The 22,497-nt window shown below is 46.9% G+C and overlaps 1 protein-coding gene across 1 annotated transcript; it reads right to left on the bottom strand.

Moving 5' to 3' along the window:
* Nucleotides 1–1,673: 1,673 nt before the first annotated feature.
* Nucleotides 1,674–18,950, bottom strand: batf (basic leucine zipper transcription factor, ATF-like). Its single transcript, XM_068038441.1, has 3 exons — nt 18,783–18,950; nt 14,850–14,954; nt 1,674–2,733 (listed from the first exon to the last, which is right to left on the bottom strand). The coding sequence occupies exons 1-3, from the start codon at nt 18,846–18,848 to the stop codon at nt 2,530–2,532; spliced, it is 375 nt and encodes a 124-aa protein (XP_067894542.1). The 5' UTR covers nt 18,849–18,950; the 3' UTR covers nt 1,674–2,529.
* Between the last annotated feature and the right edge of the window lie 3,547 nt (nt 18,951–22,497).

Genomic DNA, 22,497 nt, shown 5'->3' on the forward strand with positions numbered 1-22,497 from the left:
GAAGGGGATTTGAGTACAGTAGGAAAGATGTCCTGCTGCAATTGTGTAGAGCCTTGGTGAGATCTCACCTGGAGTACTGTGTACAGTTCTGGTCCCCTTATCTAAGGAAGGATATATTTGCCACAGAGGGAGTGCAACATAGGTTCACCAGATTAATCCCTGCGATGTCGCGATTGTCTTATGAGGAGAGATTGAGGAAACTGGACCTGTATTCTCTAGAGTTTCGAAGAATGAGAGGTGATCTCATTGAAACTTACAAAATTCTGACAGGGCGTGACTGGGTGGATGTGGAGAGGATGTTTTCCCTGACTGGTGAGTCTAGAACCAGAGGACACAGTCTCAGAATAAGGGAAAGGCCATTTAAGACTGAGATAAGGAGGAATTTCTTCACTCAGAGGGTGGTGAATCATTGGAATTCTCTATCTCAGAGGGCTGTGGAAACTCAATCATTGAGCATGTTCAAGACAGAAATCGATAGATATCTATATACTAATGACATCAAGGGATACAGGGATAACGCGGGAAAGTGGCGTTGAGGTAGATGATCCAAGCACTGAACTGCATCAATGGATCCTCATTTAACAGCTGACAGGCTCCCTATCCTCAATGAGTTTAAGAGTGATTGACTCAGGAATGGGGAAGACTCATCCTCAGACTGAGCTGATCTGTTAGGACAGCAACATGGTACTGCATTTTGCCTCAGTACCCTAGCGTTGGGGGGGGGGGGGGGGTTCATCGTGCTCATGATCGCTATCCCATATCTATGTGTGTGTAAATATGGGTTAAGACATGCACAGACCCCTACGTGGGAACGCCTGGCAACACTTAACATCAAGCACACAAATATAAAACCTGGGAAAGTAGTGGTGTGCTCATGGGCTGTACAACAACTGTGAACACATTCGAACAGGAAGTGGTAGAGAGGGATTGCTGAGATAAGGTCTTGTACCCTTTGTATATTATTCCTGATACAGCATCATGGGCAGGTCACTGAAATGTCTAAATTCTTACTAATCCTGATGAAAGCTGGCAGTCCTGATTTTAACTCTGGGTGGTTTGTTGTGTGGGGCGGGAGGTGGCGGGTGGGAATCAGGGGTGTGAGGCCAAAGGTGAGTGTGAGAACAGGGAGATTTAAATATTGAAATGCCCAACACTGACTCAGGCCCAAAACCAGTGGGAATGATGTCACCCCCAGTGGTCGAGGGCCAATACCCAAAGAGGGGGGGTGGGGTTGGGGGGAGGTCAGAATGCTCCAGGGACCCACAGGATCAGTCCCCAGCAAGGTAAGGGATGGGGTAAGGACAGCCCGAGGCAGGGGAGGCAGGAAAGGGCCAGGAAGCAGATTCTGGATCCTGTTGGCATAAACTGCTGAGCTGAGTCTCTGTGTCCTGGACCCTTTTAATACCGGCAGCAGCTTTCACTGATGGGCTGGAGCCCGGAAGGTTCTGTCACATCCCCAATTAAAATGGTCTGATGTCACTGGGATTCAAATGCACCATCGCAATCAGGCAAGTAAATGAGGTGCCACCCTTCACCCACTCCGCCCACCCCCTCCCCACCTACACCCTTCACCCACTCTGCCCACCCCCTCCCCACCTACACCCTTCACCCACTCCCTCCCCACCTACACACCTCCCACACTCCCCCCCCCCCCCACCCCCCTTGCCCCCCCAGTCAGCCTGGGCTCTACATGATTATCTTACTGACCATGTGAAACTCTGTTGTATTTGTTAATGTAAACTGTGTAATCATTGGTAATTAACACTTCACAATGAGATTGCTCAGCTTCTATTCCTGGCACTGAATGAGGGCAGTGTTGAGTAATGGAGCAGTTTCAGTTGCTGCCTGCCCGTTTGCCCGCCCGCCCGCCAGTTTAAAATGTTCTCTGTAGCTCTGGTAGAAGTTCGTTATAGTGCACAGCTGTCCTGAGTTTGCCTCCTTGGTGCACCGTGAGCTCCTGGGCCTGATACATTCCATTGATTGGAGGATTTGAATGTCTCTTTGTAAATTCCAGATCGACCTGGCAGATCCTCTGGAGGAGGAGTATTAACACTGAATTCTGTTCCTCAGTAACCACGACAACCTCAGTTCCTTCAGATCCTTTACCATTCAGGGTGTGAAGATGCAGTCTGTGTTAACACTCACATCATTGTGTGTTGATAAATTGCTTTTTAGCATTTGCCAAACTCAAACGGATTCTGCATTTGAAGTTATTTTGATGGCAGGATTCTCCTGTAACTGTCTGTCTCAGTTGTCAGCCTTGGACTTACTGCTCCATCTTTAAGAAGGCATTAGTATTTATGCTTTTGAAAAACAAACTTTGTGAAACTGCCAGACACTGAACTTTGAATGGATGGTGCAGCACGAAGAGTAGAGTGCTGGTATATGTGAGCATGCGGTTTCTCTAGAAGAGTTGACACTGGTAGCTCAGTTTGTATTTGCTCTCATCTTGCCTGAAGTCAGTCCATGATTATTACCATTCTATTTGTTCAGTGCTAATTCCAAGCTTCCTTTCTCTCAGCTCTCGGCTCACAGATGGAGCCGAGATGGAGTGTTGGTGTGTGTCTGGTGGAAGGAATGATTCGGATAAACCATGTCCTCATTTGGGGAACTCATCACAGAACAAAGACTCTCATGACTTTTCAGCACAGTGCTAAAGTATTTCAGCTCTTCATTCAGCTGTTTAATCTCCTTCCTTAAGGCAGCATTTTCCTTCTCTAAATGTTCACTTTCCTGCAAAGAAAATATAAATAAAAATATTGGAGGAACATTTCTGAACGTTTTGCTGTTACTGAGGCCACAGGTCCCCAGATTGGCAGCCGACCCCATCACTCTCCAATCCACCCTCTGGACTGACAGCCGACCCCATCACTCTCCAATCCACCCTCCGGATTGGCAGCCGACCCCCGACCCCATCACTCTCCAATCCACCCTCCGGACTGACAGCCGACCCCATCACTCTCCAATCCACCCTCCGGACTGACAGCGACCCCATCACTCCAATCCACCCTCCGGATTGGCAGCGACCCCATCACTCTCCAATCCACCCTCCGGACTGACAGCGACCCCATCACTCTCCAATCCACCCTCTGGACTGACAGCCGACCCCATCACTCTCCAATCCACCCTCCGGATTGGCAGCCGACCCCCGACCCCATCACTCTCCAATCCACCCTCCGGACTGACAGCCGACCCCATCACTCTCCAATCCACCCTCCGGACTGACAGCGACCCCATCACTCCAATCCACCCTCCGGATTGGCAGCGACCCCATCACTCTCCAATCCACCCTCCGGATTGGCAGCCGACCCCATCACTCTCCAATCCACCCTCCGGATTGGCAGCGACTCCATCACTCTCCAATCCACCCTCCGGACTGACAGCGACCCCATCACTCTCCAATCCACCCTCCGGACTGACAGCGACCCCATCACTCTCCAATCCACCCTCCGGACTGACAGCGACCCCATCACTCTCCAATCCACCCTCCGGACTGACAGCGACCCCATCACTCTCCAATCCACCCTCCGGACTGGCAGCGACCCCATCACTCTCCAATCCACCCTCCGGACTGACAGCGACCCCATCACTCTCCAATCCACCCTCCGGACTGACAGCGACCCCATCACTCTCCAATCCACCCTCCGGACTGACAGCGACCCCATCACTCTCCAATCCACCCTCCGGACTGGCAGCGACCCCATCACTCTCCAATCCACCCTCCGGACTGACAGCGACCCCATCACTCTCCAATCCACCCTCCGGACTGACAGCGACCCCATCACTCTCCAATCCACCCTCCGGACTGACAGCCGACCCCATCACTCTCCAATCCACCCTCCGGACTGGCAGCGACCCCATCACTCTCCAATCCACCCTCCGGACTGGCAGCGACCCCATCACTCTCCAATCCACCCTCCGGACTGGCAGCGACCCCATCACTCTCCAATCCACCCTCCGGACTGACAGCGACCCCATCACTCTCCAATCCACCCTCCGGATTGGCAGCCGTCCCCATCACTCTCCAATCCACCCTCCGGACTGACAGCGACCCCATCACTCTCCAATCCACCCTCCGGATTGGCAGCGACTCCATCACTCTCCAATCCACCCTCCGGACTGACAGCGACCCCATCACTCTCCAATCCACCCTCCGGACTGACAGCGACCCCATCACTCTCCAATCCACCCTCCGGACTGACAGCGACCCCATCACTCTCCAATCCACCCTCCGGACTGACAGCGACCCCATCACTCTCCAATCCACCCTCCGGACTGGCAGCGACCCCATCACTCTCCAATCCACCCTCCGGACTGACAGCGACCCCATCACTCTCCAATCCACCCTCCGGACTGACAGCGACCCCATCACTCTCCAATCCACCCTCCGGACTGACAGCGACCCCATCACTCTCCAATCCACCCTCCGGACTGGCAGCGACCCCATCACTCTCCAATCCACCCTCCGGACTGGCAGCGACCCCATCACTCTCCAATCCACCCTCCGGACTGACAGCGACCCCATCACTCTCCAATCCACCCTCCGGACTGACAGCGACCCCATCACTCTCCAATCCACCCTCCGGATTGGCAGCCGTCCCCATCACTCTCCAATCCACCCTCCTGTCAATCATGCTTGGCTTCTGGGTTGTGAACGATGTGTGACATTATGTGCATGCTGTGTGTGTGGAGTGAAAACTCCACAGACTGGGCTGGATTTTACAGACCCCATGACATTGGGTTTCGTGGCGGGGGGTGGGAGCGGGAGCGGAAAATGCCTGAGAGAGAGGGCTGTCACACACCCTGACGCTCGGAGGGCATGGCCTGATATTGCCAGCAGCGGTAAGGCCTCGTGACGGACCCTTCACTGCTCGGTGACAGGACCTTCATTTGCATATTCAAATAAATGTAAATGAATGCATTAATTATACTTACATCCCTGCCTGAGTTCCCGCTCTGATCTTCGGCCTGGTGACCGGCACTCCTGCGCCTTTGGATCCCCGTCTGGGAAACGAGGTGGAATGCTGGTGGGGAGCGGGGAGGACGTAAGTTTCTTAGTGCGTTCGGGGGGGGGAATGGGGGTCAAAGTAACATCATTAGTGTGAAGGGTTTGAGGTTAAAGTTTATGCACTTTGCGGGGGGAGGGGGGGAAGGTCAGGTGGACAAGGTCAGTGTTCGGCAGGGGGAGAGGGAAAGTTATTAATTTAACTGTTATTGGGGAATGGGAGAGGGGCAGAAGAAATGTCTTTATTTATTCTTCTGTCCTTGTGCTTTAAATAATTAAATTTAATTGTAGGTCTCAAAGCCCTTTAAAATTGGTGTCAGTGCACAGGCAGCTGATCCCATTGCTGGGGATAGACAGCCCACCGCCTCCACATGATCGGGAGTGGTGTGGGGTGCAGCCCGTCCCAGCTTAAATGAGCTGCCGTGCTTTGGAAAAGCATTGTTTTCGTGGTGGTGGGCTTGTAAAATTCAGCCCAGTGAGTGGGAAGTCCCCATTTCCTAACCCAACTCTCCCAGCTGGTCAGGTAACACTGTCCCTGGGGTGGATACTCAGAGCAGCTGCTACTGGCTGAATAACCAGTAAGAACATGGAAAGAATCATTTTCAATAGCATTTCGAGCAAGACAGGAGTCTAAATCATTTCAAACTAAGAGCGAGGGAAAGAATATTTCAGTATCAGAGTCAGGACTCCTGACTCTACAACAATGTCAGCTATTTTTACTGAGATGTTGTTGATTTTCCCTGTCAAATGTTCCATCTTTATCACATGAAAAGGTCACTCCTTTCTCACACTACTGCTGACGGTAGGGGGCATCAGATTACAAGATGATGGAAATTCTTGACATTTTTTGATGGAAACAGTTAAACTTTTATCGCCTACACTCTCACTGAGGCAAACTATTTTGTGAAATCTGTGAACTGAGTGCAACACTACACATGAATAATACATCGGGTTTATGCTGCACTCGGAGGGTGGGGATGGAATAACTCAAACTTTAAAGTTGCAGGTTGAAGGCTGTGTTATTTCATGGAGGTGACATTATCACATCTGGTAAATTAAAATTATATAATTTCTTTAATGCTGTGAGATTTGGGGATCAAAACCCCAGGTTGTTTTAGAAATGGAATGAAGCAGACGTGGAGAGACAGAAAGAGAATGGCAGAGAAGACAAGTCGGAGTTTTTTGTAAAGACCTACACGTTTCACTGCTAAGTAGTTTTCAGAATATAGGATTGTTGTTAATTTATACGCGCCAACTGCAGGAAGTGTGCAGTCATCACCAGCTTACAAACCAGATTCACTGCTTCCTCTGACAGTTTCACATATAACAACCACACATGTGTCTGATCCAACCATGACAGTGTGCTATTGTTTTCAGAGAAACACTGCTCACTCTCTGCATTTGATATAAACAGCACAGAGCCTCCGGGGTCAGCTGTCATTAGGTTATACCTACAAAGATAATGGGAAAAAGGAAAGATTTTACTGCTTCCTGAAAAATCCATGTACTTCCCAGCTAAGGGAAAAGGCCATGACAGATCTGCAGTCGGGATAATCACTGGATACAGGGCAGGATGGGTTTCAATTTGAAGTGCACACAAATTAATCAATCTTCCATTAATGCTGCACTCTTCAGATAAAGGAATTTATAAAAGTCTTCCCAGGGTATGGTGAAATGCTTCACCACAGGAAGAGGTTGAGGCCGAGAACATTGAATCTTTTATGTGAAAATTAGGTAAATATTTGAAGCAAATGAAATTTCAGGGCTGTTTAAAGGCAGCAGGACAGTGGGATTAGTTTGAGATTGATTCATAGACTAATAGAATCATAGCAAGTTCACAGCACAGATAGAGGGCACACAGCCCATTGTGAAACGAGCCACCCAGCCTCATCCCACTTTCCAGCATTTGTTCTAGCAAAGAAAGCACAGGGGGTGATGGGTGAACAGGACTTGACATGAGTTAGGATGCAGGCAGCAGTTTTAGATAAGCTCTTGTTTCTGGATGGTGGAATATGGGAGGCCGGAATACTCAAGTCTAGAGGTAACAAAGGCATGGATCAGAGTTTCAGCAGCAGGGGTGAAGTCGGGTGATGTAAAGACCGGATACCCGACCCGAACTCGACAGGGCCCGATGACATGTGTCGGGTTCGGGTTCGGGTCGGGTCACTCTTCCGGATCCCGCTTTTGGGCTTGGGTCGGGTTGTGCTGGGTCCGGGTCGGACACACACACAGTACTACCTTTTGTTCTGCTGGGAGGAAAAGGGAAGTTGAGTAAGTATCAAAATTTGAAAAGCCTGCCTTAGCTGGGAGTGCGGGATGTCAAGGAGGGAAACGTGCATCCGGACTCCACAGACTCTGAGTCTGCGCAGTGAGTGAGCATCTCTATGACGTCATTGCAATCATGCTGCAGTTTCCTTCCATTCCATCCTTCCAAAAGTGGTAAGTACAGTGAGTGCACTATGGATGTAAAACGAATGCTGTCAACTGGAGAAAGTGAACATTCCGGTGGTCGGGTGGGGCTCAGATCAGGAGCGGGTCGGGTCGGCGCAGGAAAAAATGGAAGGACTCGGGCCGGGTCGGGCTCAGGTCTGATGTAGTTCTGTCGGGTTCAGGTCGGGTTATTTTTTCCAGACCCAAGCAGGTCTTTAGGGTGATGTGACTTTTGATAAAGTCCCCCACAGGAGGTTGGTTAGCAAAATTAAAGCACATGGGATAGGAGGTAATATATATTGGCATGGATTAAGGATTGGTTAACAGGCAGAAAGCAGAGAGTAGGAATAAACAGGTCATTCTCACATTGGCAGGCTGTGATAAGTGGGGTGCCGCAGGGATCAGTGCTTTGGTCTCAGCTGTAGACAATATATATCAATGATTTGGATGTGGGGACCAAATGTAATATTTCCAAGTTCACGCATGACACAAAGCTAGGTGGGAATGTGTGTTGTGAGGAAGATGCAAAGCGGCCCAAGGGGATTTGGACAGACTTAGTGAGTGGGCAAAAGCATGGCAGATGGAATATAATGTGGAGAAATGTGAGGTTATCCACTTTGGTAGGAGGAATAGATGTGCAGAGTATTTCTTAAATGGTAAGACATTAGAAAGTGTAGATGTACAAAGGGACCTGGGTGTCATAGAGTCACAGTCATAAACTATGATTATAAGTCATAGAGTTATACAGCACAGAAACAGACTCTTCAGCCCATCATGTCTGTGCCAGCCATCAAGCACCTAAGTATTCTAGTCCCATTTTCCAGCACTTGGTCCGTAGCCTTGTATGCTATGGTGTTTCAAGTGCTCATCTAAATACTTGTTAAATGTTGTGAGGGTTCCTGCCTCTACCACCCCTTCAGGCAGTGCGTTCCAGATTCCAACCACCCTCTGGGTGAATTTTTTTCCCCTCAAATCCCTTCTTAACCTACTGCCCCATATCTTAAATCTATGCCCCCTGGTTATTGACCCCTCCGCTAAGGGAAAAAGTTTCCTCCTATCTAACCTATCAATGCCCGTCATAATTTTGTATACCTCAATCAGGTCCCCCTCAGCCTTCACTGCTCCAAAGAAAACAACCCTAGTCTATCCAGTCTCACCTCATAGTTGAAATTCTCCAGCCCAGCCAACATCCTGGTGAATCTCCTCTGCACCCTCTCCAGGGCAATCACATCCTTCCTATAGTGTGGTGACCAGAACTGTGGTGTGCTTGTCAATAAGTCACTGAAAGCTAAATGCAGGTGCAGCAAGCAATTAGGAAGGCTAATGGTATGTTAGCCTTCATCACAAGAGGATTTGAGAACAGGAGTAGTGAAGTCTTGCTTCAATTGTACAGAACCTTGGTTAGACCGCACCTGGAGTACTGTGTGCAGTTTTGGTCCCCTTCAGAAGGATATTATTGCCATAGAGGGAGTACAACAAAGGTTCACCAGACCTGTACCCGGGATGGCGGGACTGTTATATGAAGAGAGATTGGGGAAACTGGGCCTGTATTCTCTAGAGTTTCAAAGAATGAGAGGTGATCTCATTGAAACCTACAAAATACTTAAAGTGATAGACAGGGTAGATGCAGCTAAGATGTTTCCCCTGGTTGGGGAGTCTAGAACCAGGGGACATAATAGGACCGAGATGAGGAGAAATGTCTTTACTCAGAGGGTTGTGAATCTTTGGAATTCTCTATCCCAGAGGGCTGTGGAAGCTCAGTCATTGAGTATGTTTAAAGCAGAGACTGACAGATTGCTGAATACCAATGTCTTAAAGGGATATGAGGATAGTGTGGGAAAAAGACATTGAAGTGGATGATCAGCCATGATCATATTGAATGGTGGAGCTGTTCGATGGGCTGAATGGCCTACTCCTGTTCCTATGTTGCTGTGTTACAGAGGTGGAAATAGGCAGTCGTGGTGATATGTGGTCGGATGCTCATCATAAGGTCAAAGATAACAGCAAGGTTGTGAACAGCCTCATGCAGTTGCTGGGCAGAGGGATGGAGTCAGTAGCTCAGGAATGGAGTTTGTAGCAGGAACTGAAAACAATGACTTCAATCTTCCTAAAATTAGTTTGGAGGAAATTTCTGCTCATCCAGGACAAGCAATCTGACAAATGAGAGACAATGCAGATGTAAAGAGAGGTGGAGGGCACTGCACGTTAGGAAGGACATGAAGGATTTGGAGAGGGTGCAGAGCGGATTTACTAGAATGGTTCCAGTAATGATGGATTGTAGTTACATGGAGTGACTGAGGAGTTGGAGTTGTTCTCCTTAGAGAAGAGAAGGCTGAGAGGAGATTTGATAGATGTGTTTAAAATCATGATGGGTTTAGAAAGAGTAAATGGAGAGAAACTGTTTCCAATGGCTGAAGAGTTGATAACTAGAGGGCACAGATTTAAACTGATAGACAAAAGAACTAGAGGAGACACGAGGAAAATCTTTGAAGCAACGAGTGGTTAGGATTTGCAATTTGCTACCTGACAGTGCGGTGGTTACAGATTCAATAGTAACCTTCAAAAGGAAATTGGATTAAGAGGAGAATAAAATTTCTAGGATATGGGGAAAGAGCGGGAGAGTGGAATTAACTGGATTGATCTTCGAAAGAGCTAGCACAGACACAATGGGCTGAATGGCCTCCTTCTGTGCTATTGTATAATTCTATGATATGGTATTTTTAGTAGTTAGAAAGAAAGAATTGCATTTATATAGGAACTTTTACATAGTGAGGATATCCGAAAGCACTTCACAGTATTGCTACAGAGGCAAACACAGTGACCAAATTTCCAATAGCAAAGTTCCTCAAACAGCACAGAAATAAAGGACAAGGTCATCTGTTCATATCGTGTTAGTTGAAAGTGAAGAATTGATCAGAACACCTTGTTCTGCAAATAATACCATAGAGTTTTCAGGTGGCCCAAACAAGCAGGCAGTATCATAGTGTCCTACCTTCCACAGTGCCGCACTCCCTCAGTACTGACCTTCCACAGTGCCGCACTCCCTCAGTACTGACCTTCCACAGTGCCGCACTCCCTCAGTACTGACCTTCCACAGTGCAGCACTCCCTCAGTACTGACCTTCCACAGTGCAGCACTCCCTCAGTACTGACCCTCTGACAGTACAGCGCTCCCTCAGTACTGACCCTCTGACAGTGCAGCGCTCCCTCAGTACTGACCCTCTGACAGTGCAGCACTCCCTCAGTACTGACCTTCCACAGTGCAGCACTCCCTCAGTACTGACCCTCTGACAGTGCAGCACTCCCTCAGTACTGACCTTCCACAGTGCAGTGCTCCCTCAGTACTGACCTTCCACAGTGCAGCACTCCCTCAGTACTGACCTTCCACAGTGCAGCGCTCCCTCAGTACTGACCTTCCACAGTGCCGCACTCCCTCAGTACTGACCTTCCACAGTGCAGCGCTCCCTCAGTACTGACCTTCCACAGTGCAGCACTCCCTCAGTACTGACCCTCTGACAGTGCAGCACTCCCTCAGTACTGACCTTCCACAGTGCCGCACTCCCTCAGTACTGACCTTCCACAGTGCAGCACTCCCTCAGTACTGACCCTCTGACAGTGCAGCACTCCCTCAGTACTGACCTTCCACAGTGCAGCACTCCCTCAGTACTGACCCTCTGACAGTGCAGCACTCCCTCAGTACTGACCTTCCACAGTGCAGCACTCCCTCAGTACTGACCTTCCACAGTGCAGCACTCCCTCAGTACTGACCCTCTGACAGTGCAGCACTCCCTCAGTACTGACCTTCCACAGTGCAGCACTCCCTCAGTACTGACCTTCCACAGTGCAGCACTCCCTCAGTACTGACCCTCTGACAGTGCAGCACTCCCTCAGTACTGACCTTCCACAGTGCAGCACTCCCTCAGTACTGACCTTCCACAGTGCCGCACTCCCTCAGTACTGACCTTCCACAGTGCAGTGCTCCCTCAGTACTGACCTTCCACAGTGCAGCACTCCCTCAGTACTGACCCTCTGACAGTGCAGCACTCCCTCAGTACTGACCTTCCACAGTGCAGCACTCCCTCAGTACTGACCCTCTGACAGTGCAGCACTCCCTCAGTACTGACCTTCCACAGTGCAGCACTCCCTCAGTACTGACCTTCCACAGTGCCGCACTCCCTCAGTACTGACCTTCCACAGTGCAGCACTCCCTCAGTACTGACCTTCCACAGTGCAGCGCTCCCTCAGTACTGACCCTCTGACAGTGCAGCACTCCCTCAGTACTGACCCTCTGACAGTACAGCACTCTCTCAGTACTGACCTCCGACAGTGCAGCGCTCCCTCAGTACTGACCCTCTGACAGTGCAGCACTCCCTCAGTACTGACCCTCTGACAGTGCAGCACTCCCTCAGTGGTGACGCTCTGACAGTACAGCACTCCCTCACTACTGACCCTCTGACATTGCAGCGCTCCCTCAGTACTGACCCTCTGACGGTGCAGCACTCCCTCAGTACTGACCCTCTGACAGTGCTGCACTCCCTCAGTACTGACCCTCTGACGGTGCAGCGCTCCCTCAGTACTGACCCTCTGACAGTGCTGCACTCCCTCAGTACTGACCCTCTGACAGTGCAGCACTCCCTCAGTGGTGACGCTCTGACAGTACAGCACTCCCTCACTACTGACCCTCTGACATTGCAGCGCTCCCTCAGTACTGACCCTCTGACGGTGCAGCACTCCCTCAGTACTGACCCTCTGACAGTACAGCACTCCCTCAGTACTGACCCTCTGACGGTGCAGCGCTCCCTCAGTACTGACCCTCTGACATTGCAGCGCTCCCTCAGTACTGACCCTCTGACAGTACAGCACTCCCTCAGTACTGCAGTGTAAATTTCAGCCCAGATTAAGGGATTGAATTCCCTCTTTGCTTCTCCTGCTTGAATCTTAGGTTTTCCAGTTCTGGAGTGGTGTTTGAACCAACAGCTTTTTCATTCGGAGGTGGAAGTATCAACACTGAGGGAAACTGCGTCACTTATCCTTGTGTAAATTCTCCAAGCTCCTTCTGCTCCATTTACACAAACCGGGCAGAAGAATTGAAGTGGAGGTTCGATGGCCACCTGAGAGAAATAGACTTGCATTGCTCCAGGGATTGTGTGGGGGAGTGGGACTGACTGTATAGCTTCATGGAGATCCAGTATGGACTGGATGGACTGACTGGCCTTCTCTGTGATCTAAATGACTCTCTGACTCGACAATCTGACCGTTTGACGTGCAGTATTCGCTATTATTTCTAAATTTCATTTGAAAAGTTGAAAAGCATTGTGTTAAACTTGTTCCAAACCTTGCTTAGACCATACTTTCACTACTGTGAACAGTGTGGTCTCATACTTGAAAAGGATCCAAGTTTGCTGATGATACAAAGCTTGGTGGGAAAGTAAACTGTGAGGATAAAGAGTCTGCAAATGGAAAGAGACAGGTTAGGTGAGTGGGCAAAAAGGTGGCAGATGGAGTATAATGTGGGGAAGTGAGAGGTTATTGGAGAGGGTGCAGAGGAGGTTCACCAGGATGTTGCCTGGTATGGAGGGCGCTAGCTATGAAGAGAGGTTGAGTAGATTAGGATTATTTTCATTAGAAAGACGGAGGTTGTGGGGGGATCTGATTGAGGTGTACAAAATCATGAGAGGTATAGACAGGGTGGATAGTAAGAAGCTTTTTCCCAGAGTGGGGGATTCAATTACTAGAGGTCACGAGTTCAAAGTGAGAGGGGAAATGTTTAGGGGGGATATGCGTGGAAAGTTCTTTACGCAGAGGGTGGTGGGTGCCTGGAACGCGTTGCCAGCGGAGGTGGTAGACGCGGGCACGATAGCGTCTTTTAAGATGTATCTAGACAGATACATGAATGGGCAGGAAGCAAAGAGATACAGACCCTTAGAAAATAGGCGTCATGTTTAGATAGAGGATCTGGATCGGAGCAGGCTTGGAGGGCCGAAGGGCCTGTTCCTGTGCTGTAATTTTCTTTGTTCTTTGTTCTTATTCACTTTGGTAGGAAGAATTGAAAAACTGAATATTTTTAATTGGTGAGAAACTATGAAATGTTGATGTTCAGAGGGATTTGAGTGTTTTTGTGCATGAAACACAAAATGTTAACATGCAGGTACAGCAAGCAATTCGGAAGGCAAACTGCATGTTGGCCTTTACTGCAAGTGGATTGGAGTACAGGAATAAAGAAGTCTTGCTACAATTGTACCGGGCTTTGGTGAGACCACATCTGGAATACTGTGTGCAGTTTTGGTCTCCATATTTTAGGAACAATATACTTGCATTCGTACAGTGAAGGTTCACTAGATTGGTCCCTGTGATGAGAGGCTGAGTAAATTGGGTCTGTATTCTCTGGAGTTTAGAAGAATGAGAGGTGATCTGATTGAAATATAGAACATTCCGAAGGGGCTGGATAGGGTAGACACTGAGAGGTTGTTTCCCCTGACTGGGGAATCTAGAACACGGGGACACAGTCTCAGGATAAGGGGTGAAACATTTAGGACTGAGATGAGGAGAAATTTCTTCACTCAGAGGGCTGTAATTCTTTGGAATTCTCTAACCCAGAGGGTGTGATGCACCATCATTGAGTAAATTGAGGCTGAGATCAATAGATTTTTGATCCCTCAGGGAATCAAGGGATATGGGGTTCGACTAGGAAAGGGGAATTGAGATAGAAGATTGGCCATGATTGTATTGAATGGTAGAGCATGTTTGAGGGGTCCAATGGACCACAGCTGCTCCTATTTCTTATGTTCTTATGATATAGAGGCACTCGAGAAGGAGCAAAAAAGATTCACTAAAATGATACCAGAACTGAGAGGATATACCAATTAGGCTGGGACTCTTTCTGGACAAGAGAAGTCTGAGGGGTGATCTGATCAAGGTCTCCAAGATTGTGAAAGAGTTTAATGGGTCTCACTGGCAGGTGAGATCAGAATTAGGGGCATAAATAGTGTCATTGAGTTATACAGCACAGAAACAGGCCCTTCAGCCCATCGTGTCTATGCCGGCCATCAAGCACCTAACTATTCTAATCCCATTTTACAGCACTTGCCCCATAGCCTTGGAATTCACTATCACAAGGGCGTAGTTGAGGTGAATAGTATAGATACATTTAAGGGAAGCTGGATAAACACATGAAGGAGAAAGGAATAGATGGATATGCTGATGGGGTGAGATGGAGAGATGGGCAGAAACACCAGTATAAAGCAGTTGGGTAGAATGGTCTCTTTCTGTGCTGTGTACTCATCTGTATTGTGCTTTTCCCAACTCTTCTTCCTCTAATCTGATCCTGAAGCTGCTCCTGTTTTTGGCATCTGTTACTATGTCCCTCTTTACCTGCTCTGGTGTCTAAGTCTGTCTCATTCATTCGATTCCCATACCTGATGTAGTGTGTCTGCTTTTAGAGTCTGTCTTTGTCGACTCTTCTGAGCTGCGAGACGATTCTTTTCCCTTCTCATGACTTTCTTTGTCTCTTCAAAGTTTTCCTGGAAATAAGTGAGAGGAGGTTTGATAATTTTTCGATAAATATGATTACAGAATACATGCAACACTGTTGAGATTGAAATTGTATACCACATTTCCAAGTGTACAGATGGTATCCTCGATGTACAGTAGTGTTTAGAAGATGTATGTAATATTGCATTCCATCTAAACAATGCTGTTTCAGTTAGTGGATCCTATCTGTTGCTGTCTATTTATTACAGCATTTATTTATTTCAGTACCATTCGTGACTCCTCAGATACTGAAGCAGTCCGTGTAGACATGCAGCAAGACCTGGACAATATCCAGGCTTGGGCTGATAAGTGGCAAGTAACATTCGTGCCATCCGGACTTGGAACTATATCGCCGTTCCTTCACTGTCGCTGGGTCTAAATCCTGGAACTCCCTTCCTAACAGCACTGTGGGTGTACCTACCCTACATGGACTGCAGTGGTTCAAGAAGGCAGCTCACCACCACCTTCTCAAGGGCAATTAGGAATGGGCAGTAAATGCTGGCCTGGCCAGTGACGCCCACATCCCAGGAATGAATAAAAAAAAAGTACTGGCTCTGCTCCCTCTGTGTTAAATGTCAATGTACACTGATGTTGTGACCAGTTTAAATTTAGTAGCCTGCTGTCATGTGAATCAGTGGCAGCATGACAGAGCTGATTAACCATGCGACCTCTGGATATGCTGCACTGCACATCCCCCCAGACACTCGCACTGCCACTGTACTCTGTACATTACATGCTTTCAAGAAAAATAAAATGATAAATTAGAACTTTCAGCTACCATTTTAAGTAGGTCAACATCTGCCTGTTACCATTAGTGTGTAACTGAAATGACAATTTTTGATACATGTTTCTGATTGGCAGGTTGCACATCACATGTTAAACCAGTCACTCCTGTGCAGTTGTCTGATTACAACTCTGTGAAGGGTCTTGGACCCTTTATTCTATGTTAAATGTTCTGTGAAAGTGCAAGTTGCTGTTACTGATGTCTCTGTCCTTGTCTCTCAGTCCTCCAACAAATACATTTGCTACCAATCACCAAACTCATTCTGAGGATTCCACTCATCAGACAAATCCAGAGATGTTTGAAGGAGCTAACAATTTATAAAATCTAGATCGCATTTACAAGCCCTGGTGTCTGTTTTTCATCAAGGTAATTCTTTGTCATCTATAGGACGAGTTGAAATATAGCAACAGGGAGGAGGCCATTCAACCCCTTGCGCCTGTTCCATCATTGAATCAGATCATGATCAGTATCCCAACTCCATCAGCTCCATATCGCTTAATAAACTTACCAAAAAAAAAAATCAATCTTAGTCTTGAAAATGACAACCAATCCTCAGCATCTACAGTCTTTTGAAGGAGAGAGTTCCACAAATTCCACTCCCCTTTGTGTGAAGAAAGTTCTTCATGACATCACCCCTGAACAGACAGGCTCTAATTTGAAGGTTAGACCCTCTTGGATTTCCCCACCAGTTTTTTCTATATTGACTTTATGGAATACTTAAACCACTTAAACACCTCAATTAGACTACCCCTCAAGCTTCTAAAATCAAGAGAACACAACCCAGGTTAACTCAACCTGTGCCCATAATTTAACCTGAAAGAACTTCCAGACAGAGCAAAACAAGGAGCATATGTAACACAGCTGTAATCCTGGGAGCTCAGAAATTAATTTCACATAAAGTGACTAGAAATGCAGAATGATTTATCTTAGAGCTAAAAAAATGTCAACACCTTTTATCTTTTTGCTCCACTAGATGAGGAACATCCTTATAAATAAGAAGAAAGAATGAATTTGTATTTATATAACTCCTTTAATTATCCATGTCAGAGAATGTAACTTTTTCCACTTGTTAGATTTTGTTTGACAATTGTGTGGTGTTCCAGGTTTCCAGATAGGGAAAGCTCCCTCTACATCAAACACTCCCAGGACAGGTACAGCACGGGGTTAGATACAGAGTAAAGCTCCCTCTACACTGTCCCCATCAAACACTCCCAGGACAGGTACAGCACTGGGATTGGCTGGGCAATTTGGAGCATTTCCTGCCAGCAATCAGGGGGAGCAGCTGCACCAACTGCAGAGTGGAGAGAGGAGACTGGAAACTGCAGCAATTGGAGAAAGAGACTGGAGAAAGGTGAATACAGAGTGGAGAGTGGAGACTGCGGCAACTGGGGAGAGAGACTGGAGAAAGGTGAATACAGAGTGGAGGGAAACCATCAAGGAAGGCTGCAATTTTTCTGGAGAGGTGGGTGTCAGGAAAAAAAAAGAAAACGGGGTTAGATACAAAGTAAAGCTCCCTCTACACTGTCCTCATCAAACACTCCCAGGACAGGTACAGCATGGAGTTAGATACAGAGTAAAGCTCCCTCTACTCTGTCCCCATCAAACACTCCCAGGACAGGGTATAGCACTGATACAGAGTCTATGTACCATTATGATCTATCCATTGTGATTTACTACTTAATTCCTCAGGAGCTAATTGTTTGTTGCCCAGTTTGGCATTTTGTCCGTTGCTGCAGCTGAACTCTAACACAGTAAAGTGAAGTATTTCTGAGCTTTTATAATCACTGTCTTTAACAGTACAAAATGTCTAGCTGTGTAAATGAGAGTACTGAAACTGAATAAAAGTGGGTTTGTAATGCTGCACTGCAGGAACATGCACTGCAGAATGGAACTGTTTGAAAGTTGAATTGCAGCCTGAGATGCATCTCTGGTTACACTGTGTGAGGGTTGGAATTCTGTCTGGAGCACAGCAATGCCTGATCCCAGTGTGTTTCCTTACACTTGTAAGGAAATCCATATCAGTTTTTTGTATAAGAGGACACACTAGCAGTACAGGCTGGGAGTGCAATGAATATTTAAATCTGCTACTTGTGAGCAGAACAGCAAATTCTTTTTATATTTTATACTTTATGCAAAGATTAATTTAGAGGAATCCGTTTTGCTGTGTAATCACACTAACAATCAAATACAAATCAATATTTCTAAAAAACAAATTAGACAAATCATTCAAAAGTTGTAAAGAATGAGGTTCTGCAGAATTAGATTCCTTCTGCTCATAAGAAGTGGTAAAGCAGAGGTTAAAAGTATATAAAAAGGGAAAGGATTCCAACACAACTCTTTAGTTGAGGAGAATATCAGCTTCAGTCAGAACTGTGACAAAACCCGAAGAATGCTGGCAACTAAAATTCCATCTGTGAGGAAATGGTCTCTGGCTCCTGTAAAACGTGGCCATTTCCCTTTGGAAATTTTAGAAGCCAAAAAATGACAAACTCAGCTGAGTCACACAGAACAAAAAAGATTGCCGTTTCAAACTGAGTGAACTCAGCAAATGGAGTACTGCAGAGTTCCAGAGGGGGAAGCGAAGGCAAGTCTCTGCTCTCCCTGACTTGCCGAGAGGGCACGTGTGCAGATATCAGGTGAGCACAGGGCTGGCCTGGCTATGATGGATTTTGTAGTCGAGTTCGAAAGTGTTACTGCCCAGGTTCACTTCAATAGTGAATTGGGCTGAGGCAGCAAAGGCTGATCAGGAGCATGGAAATTGTAGCCCAACAAGAGTCAGAAACTTCCAGAAAGGAAAGGAGAAAATTGGGAAATAAAGGAAAGAAAACAGATGCATACTTTGATACATGGTACAGCCTCTCACAGTGCAAAGAATTTCAATTTAATAAGAGGCATTAGTCCTAAGAAAGATTGAGAACTGCATTTACTAATTCAAATTCTAACACTAATTCTGCCTTGCCTTATGTTTCCCTGTTATACATACAATGCAATATCTACTGCTCAGGAGTTTCCACTCTCTCTCTATTTAATGTACCTGTTTGCCACTGGATGGCTGATATCTGCTGTAGCTGCTGTCGCTACTGTCAGAGTCCTGAGCCATGCCTCGCGGAGCAGTCCTTCGTACTCTCTCTCAGTCTCTCACTGATTGCGCCTCTCATCTCACTTTTCTAAAGTCTCAACCAACCACTTCTGGTAAGTAACATACCCTGTTAAGCTGGAAGTCACGTGATTGTGGCGGAAACTGTGTCACATACATCTGGGAATAGAAGCTGCAAAAACCCAGCAAAAAACCCAAGTGTCTCTCAGTGAGTGGGAGCAACACAAACTGGCAGAATAGAGAATACACAAAAACTACAGGCAAAGAGCAAGAGAAAAGCCACAGAGTCACAGGAGACACGGAGAGCACATAGCAGAGTTTAAACTAAATGCAGTTCATTACATGCTTTACCATGCATATATATCTATAAATACATAGAGAGCAACAGAGATAACTTGACTTTAAAAAGTTCAGGATTTTCAAACTTATTGTTTCAGAATTAAACAATAATAACTCTGGAAAAGTAAGAATTAATAATGTTTAAATCTATGTATTTTATGGTCACCACAAAAAGGAAGTTAGGTTGCAAGGTGAAAGTGTATCTCATAGGAAATGACAGCAAAGTGGCCCCAATGAAATCACAAATGTTACATCCTACTTGGAAAAAACATGTGAGTTAATATACAGTTTGTAGCCAGTCAATTCCTTACCAATAACAGGAATTCCTATTCTCACCACTGTACTGCTTTTATGCTGCTATCATTTCCAAACGTACAGGAGACTGAGCTTTCTTTCTCAGCACTGTGTAACCTGGAAGGCAGAAAGTCCGTGAGGTGAAACCAGGGAGTACAGAAAGCTGGAGTTTACCATCACAGAGAGCATGTGAATAGATCAGAACCCATTCACACCAGCACCAAGAGAATTATCATATGGTCTGATCCCTTATTTTATGAATTATGTGTGTGACTGATGCACAGGGTAGATCAGGTTCAGTTTCCACTTTATCTGTATTAGCTCACAGTTAATGGATGTGCTGTAAATAAACATAGAAAATGCTGGAAATACTCAGCAGGTCAGGCAGCATCTATAAAGTGAAAGAGAGATAATGGGATGGACTTTCCACTGGGCATTCAGACCCTGACAATGGGCCCCTATGGGGGTCCCAGGCCTACCCATGTCCTCTCCACACCTGTGGGCACAACCTTCCGGGATGCAGCCTCTGAATTGGCTCCCAAGGGTAGAGGCCCAATCAGAGGGCACACAGCAATGTCAGTCCGGCAGTCCCACTGGGAGAAGTGGGCGCTGCTGGGACAGGCAGGCAAGGATGAGGGTGCCTCAATGTCGAGCTGCCCTTGACTGCCTGCATAGCAGTGATAAATTATAGAGGCCCAAAACCAGTAGGGCCATCAGATTGGAGGGAAAATCCCTCGGCTGGACCATTAACGGCGTTTCATCCCTGCTTCCCTATTATTGGGTTAGGGAACCTCCAGCATCGATGACCCAGTGGCCCGCCGCTAGGAGGCTGCCTCAAATGAGCTGGTGGTTTCTGCACTTGACAGAGAGACGACTCTGACATTGGTGATTTACTAACAAAATGGCCTCTAAGTGGGGCCTTAATTGTCCTAATTCACTGCCTGCCTCCGTGGAACTGGCACGGTTCCCAGCCCGCTGTGGAAAAATCCCCCAGAGGCAGGAATGTGTCGGGAGCTGTCCCAATGTTGCTCCTCCCTATTTTCCTCAACACTGACTAGACAACAGTGGGAAGAGGTCACACAGGTCAATGCTAGGATGTGCTGGAATGAAGCAAAAGGTTCAATGATTTCACCTGAGTTGTCAAGTTCAGACTACTGTTCTTTTACACTACTCAAACCTCATTCCTGCTTAGAACATAGAACATAGAACATTACAGCGCAGTACAGGCCCTTCAGCCCTTGATGTTGCGCTGACCTGTGAAACCATCTGACCTACACTATTCCATTTTCATCCATATGTCTATCCAATGACCACTTAAATGCCCTTAAAGTTGGCGAATCTACTACTGCAGGCAGGGCGTTCCACGCCCTTACTACTCTCTGAGTAAAGAAACTACCTCTGACATCTGTCCTATATCTATCACCCCTCAACTTGAAGCTATGTCCCCTCGTGTTTGCCATCACCATCCGAGGAAAAAGGCTCTCACTATCCACCCTATCTAACCCTCTGATTATCTTATATGTCTCTATTAAGTCACCTCTTCTCCTCCTTCTCTCCAACGAAAACAACCTCATGTCCCTCAGCCTTTCCTCGTAAGACCTTCCCTCCATACCAGGCAACATCCTAGTAAATCTCCTCTGCACCCTTTCCAAAGCTTCCACATCCTTCCTATAATGCGGTGACCAGAACTGCACGCAATACTCCAGGTGCGGTCTCACCAGAGTTTTGTACAGCTGCAGCATGACCTCGTGGCTCCGAAACTCGATCCCCCTACTAATAAAAGCTAACACACCATATGCCTTCTTAACAGCCCTATTAACCTGGGTGGCAACTTTCAGGGATTTATGTACCTGGACACCAAGATCTCTCTGCTCATCTACACTACCAAGAATCTTCCCATTAGCCCAGTATTCTGCAATCCTGTTACTCCTTCCGAAGTGAATCACCTCACACTTTTCCGCATTAAACTCCATTTGCCATCTCTCAGCCCAGCTCTGCAGCCTATCTATGTCCCTCTGTAACCTACAACATCCTTCGGCACTATCCACAACTCCACCGACCTTCGTGTCATCCGCAAATTTACTAACCCACCCTTCTACACCCTCATCCAGGTCATTTATAAAAGTGACAAACAGCAGTGGCCCCAAAACAGATCCTTGCGGTACACCACTAGTAACTAAACTCCAGGATGAACATTTGCCATCAACCACCACCCTCTGTCTTCTTTCAGCTAGCCAATTTCTGATCCAAAGCACTAATTCACCTTCAATCCCATACTTCTGTATTTTCTGCAATAGCCTACCGTGGGGAACCTTATCAAACGCCTTACTGAAATCCATATAGACCACATCCACGGCTTTACCCTCATCCACCTGTTTGGTCACCTTGTCAAAAAACTCAATAAGGTTTGTGAGGCACGACCTACCCTTCACAAAACCGTGCTGACTATCGCTAATGAACTTATTCTTTTCAAGATGATTATAAATCCTATCTCTTATAACCTTTTCCAACATTTTACCCACAACCGAAGTAAGGCTCACAGGTCTATAATTACCAGGGCTGTCTCTACTCCCCTTCTTGAACAAGGGGACAACATTTGCTATCCTCCAGTCTTCCGGCACTATTCCTGTCGACAATGACGACATAAAAATCAAGGACAAAGGCTCTGCAATCTCCTCCCTGGCTTCCCAGAGAATCCTAGGATAAATCCCATCTGGCCCAGGGGACTTATCTATTTTCACACTTTCCAAAATTGCTAACACCTCCTCCTTGTGAACCTCAATCCCATCTAGCCTAGTAGTCTGTATCTCAGTATTCTCCTCGACAACATTTTCTTTCTCCACTGTAAATACTGACGAAAAATATTCATTTAACACTTCCCCTATCTCCTCCGATTCCACACACAACTTCCCACTACTATCCTTGATTGGCCCTAATCTAATTCTAGTCATTCTTTTATTCCTGATATACCTATAGAAAGCCTTAGGGTTTTCTTTGATCCTATCCGCCAATGACTTCT

The sequence above is a fragment of the Heterodontus francisci genome, chromosome 9, assembly GCF_036365525.1.
Source record: "Heterodontus francisci isolate sHetFra1 chromosome 9, sHetFra1.hap1, whole genome shotgun sequence".
Classification (NCBI taxonomy): Eukaryota; Metazoa; Chordata; class Chondrichthyes; order Heterodontiformes; family Heterodontidae; genus Heterodontus; species Heterodontus francisci.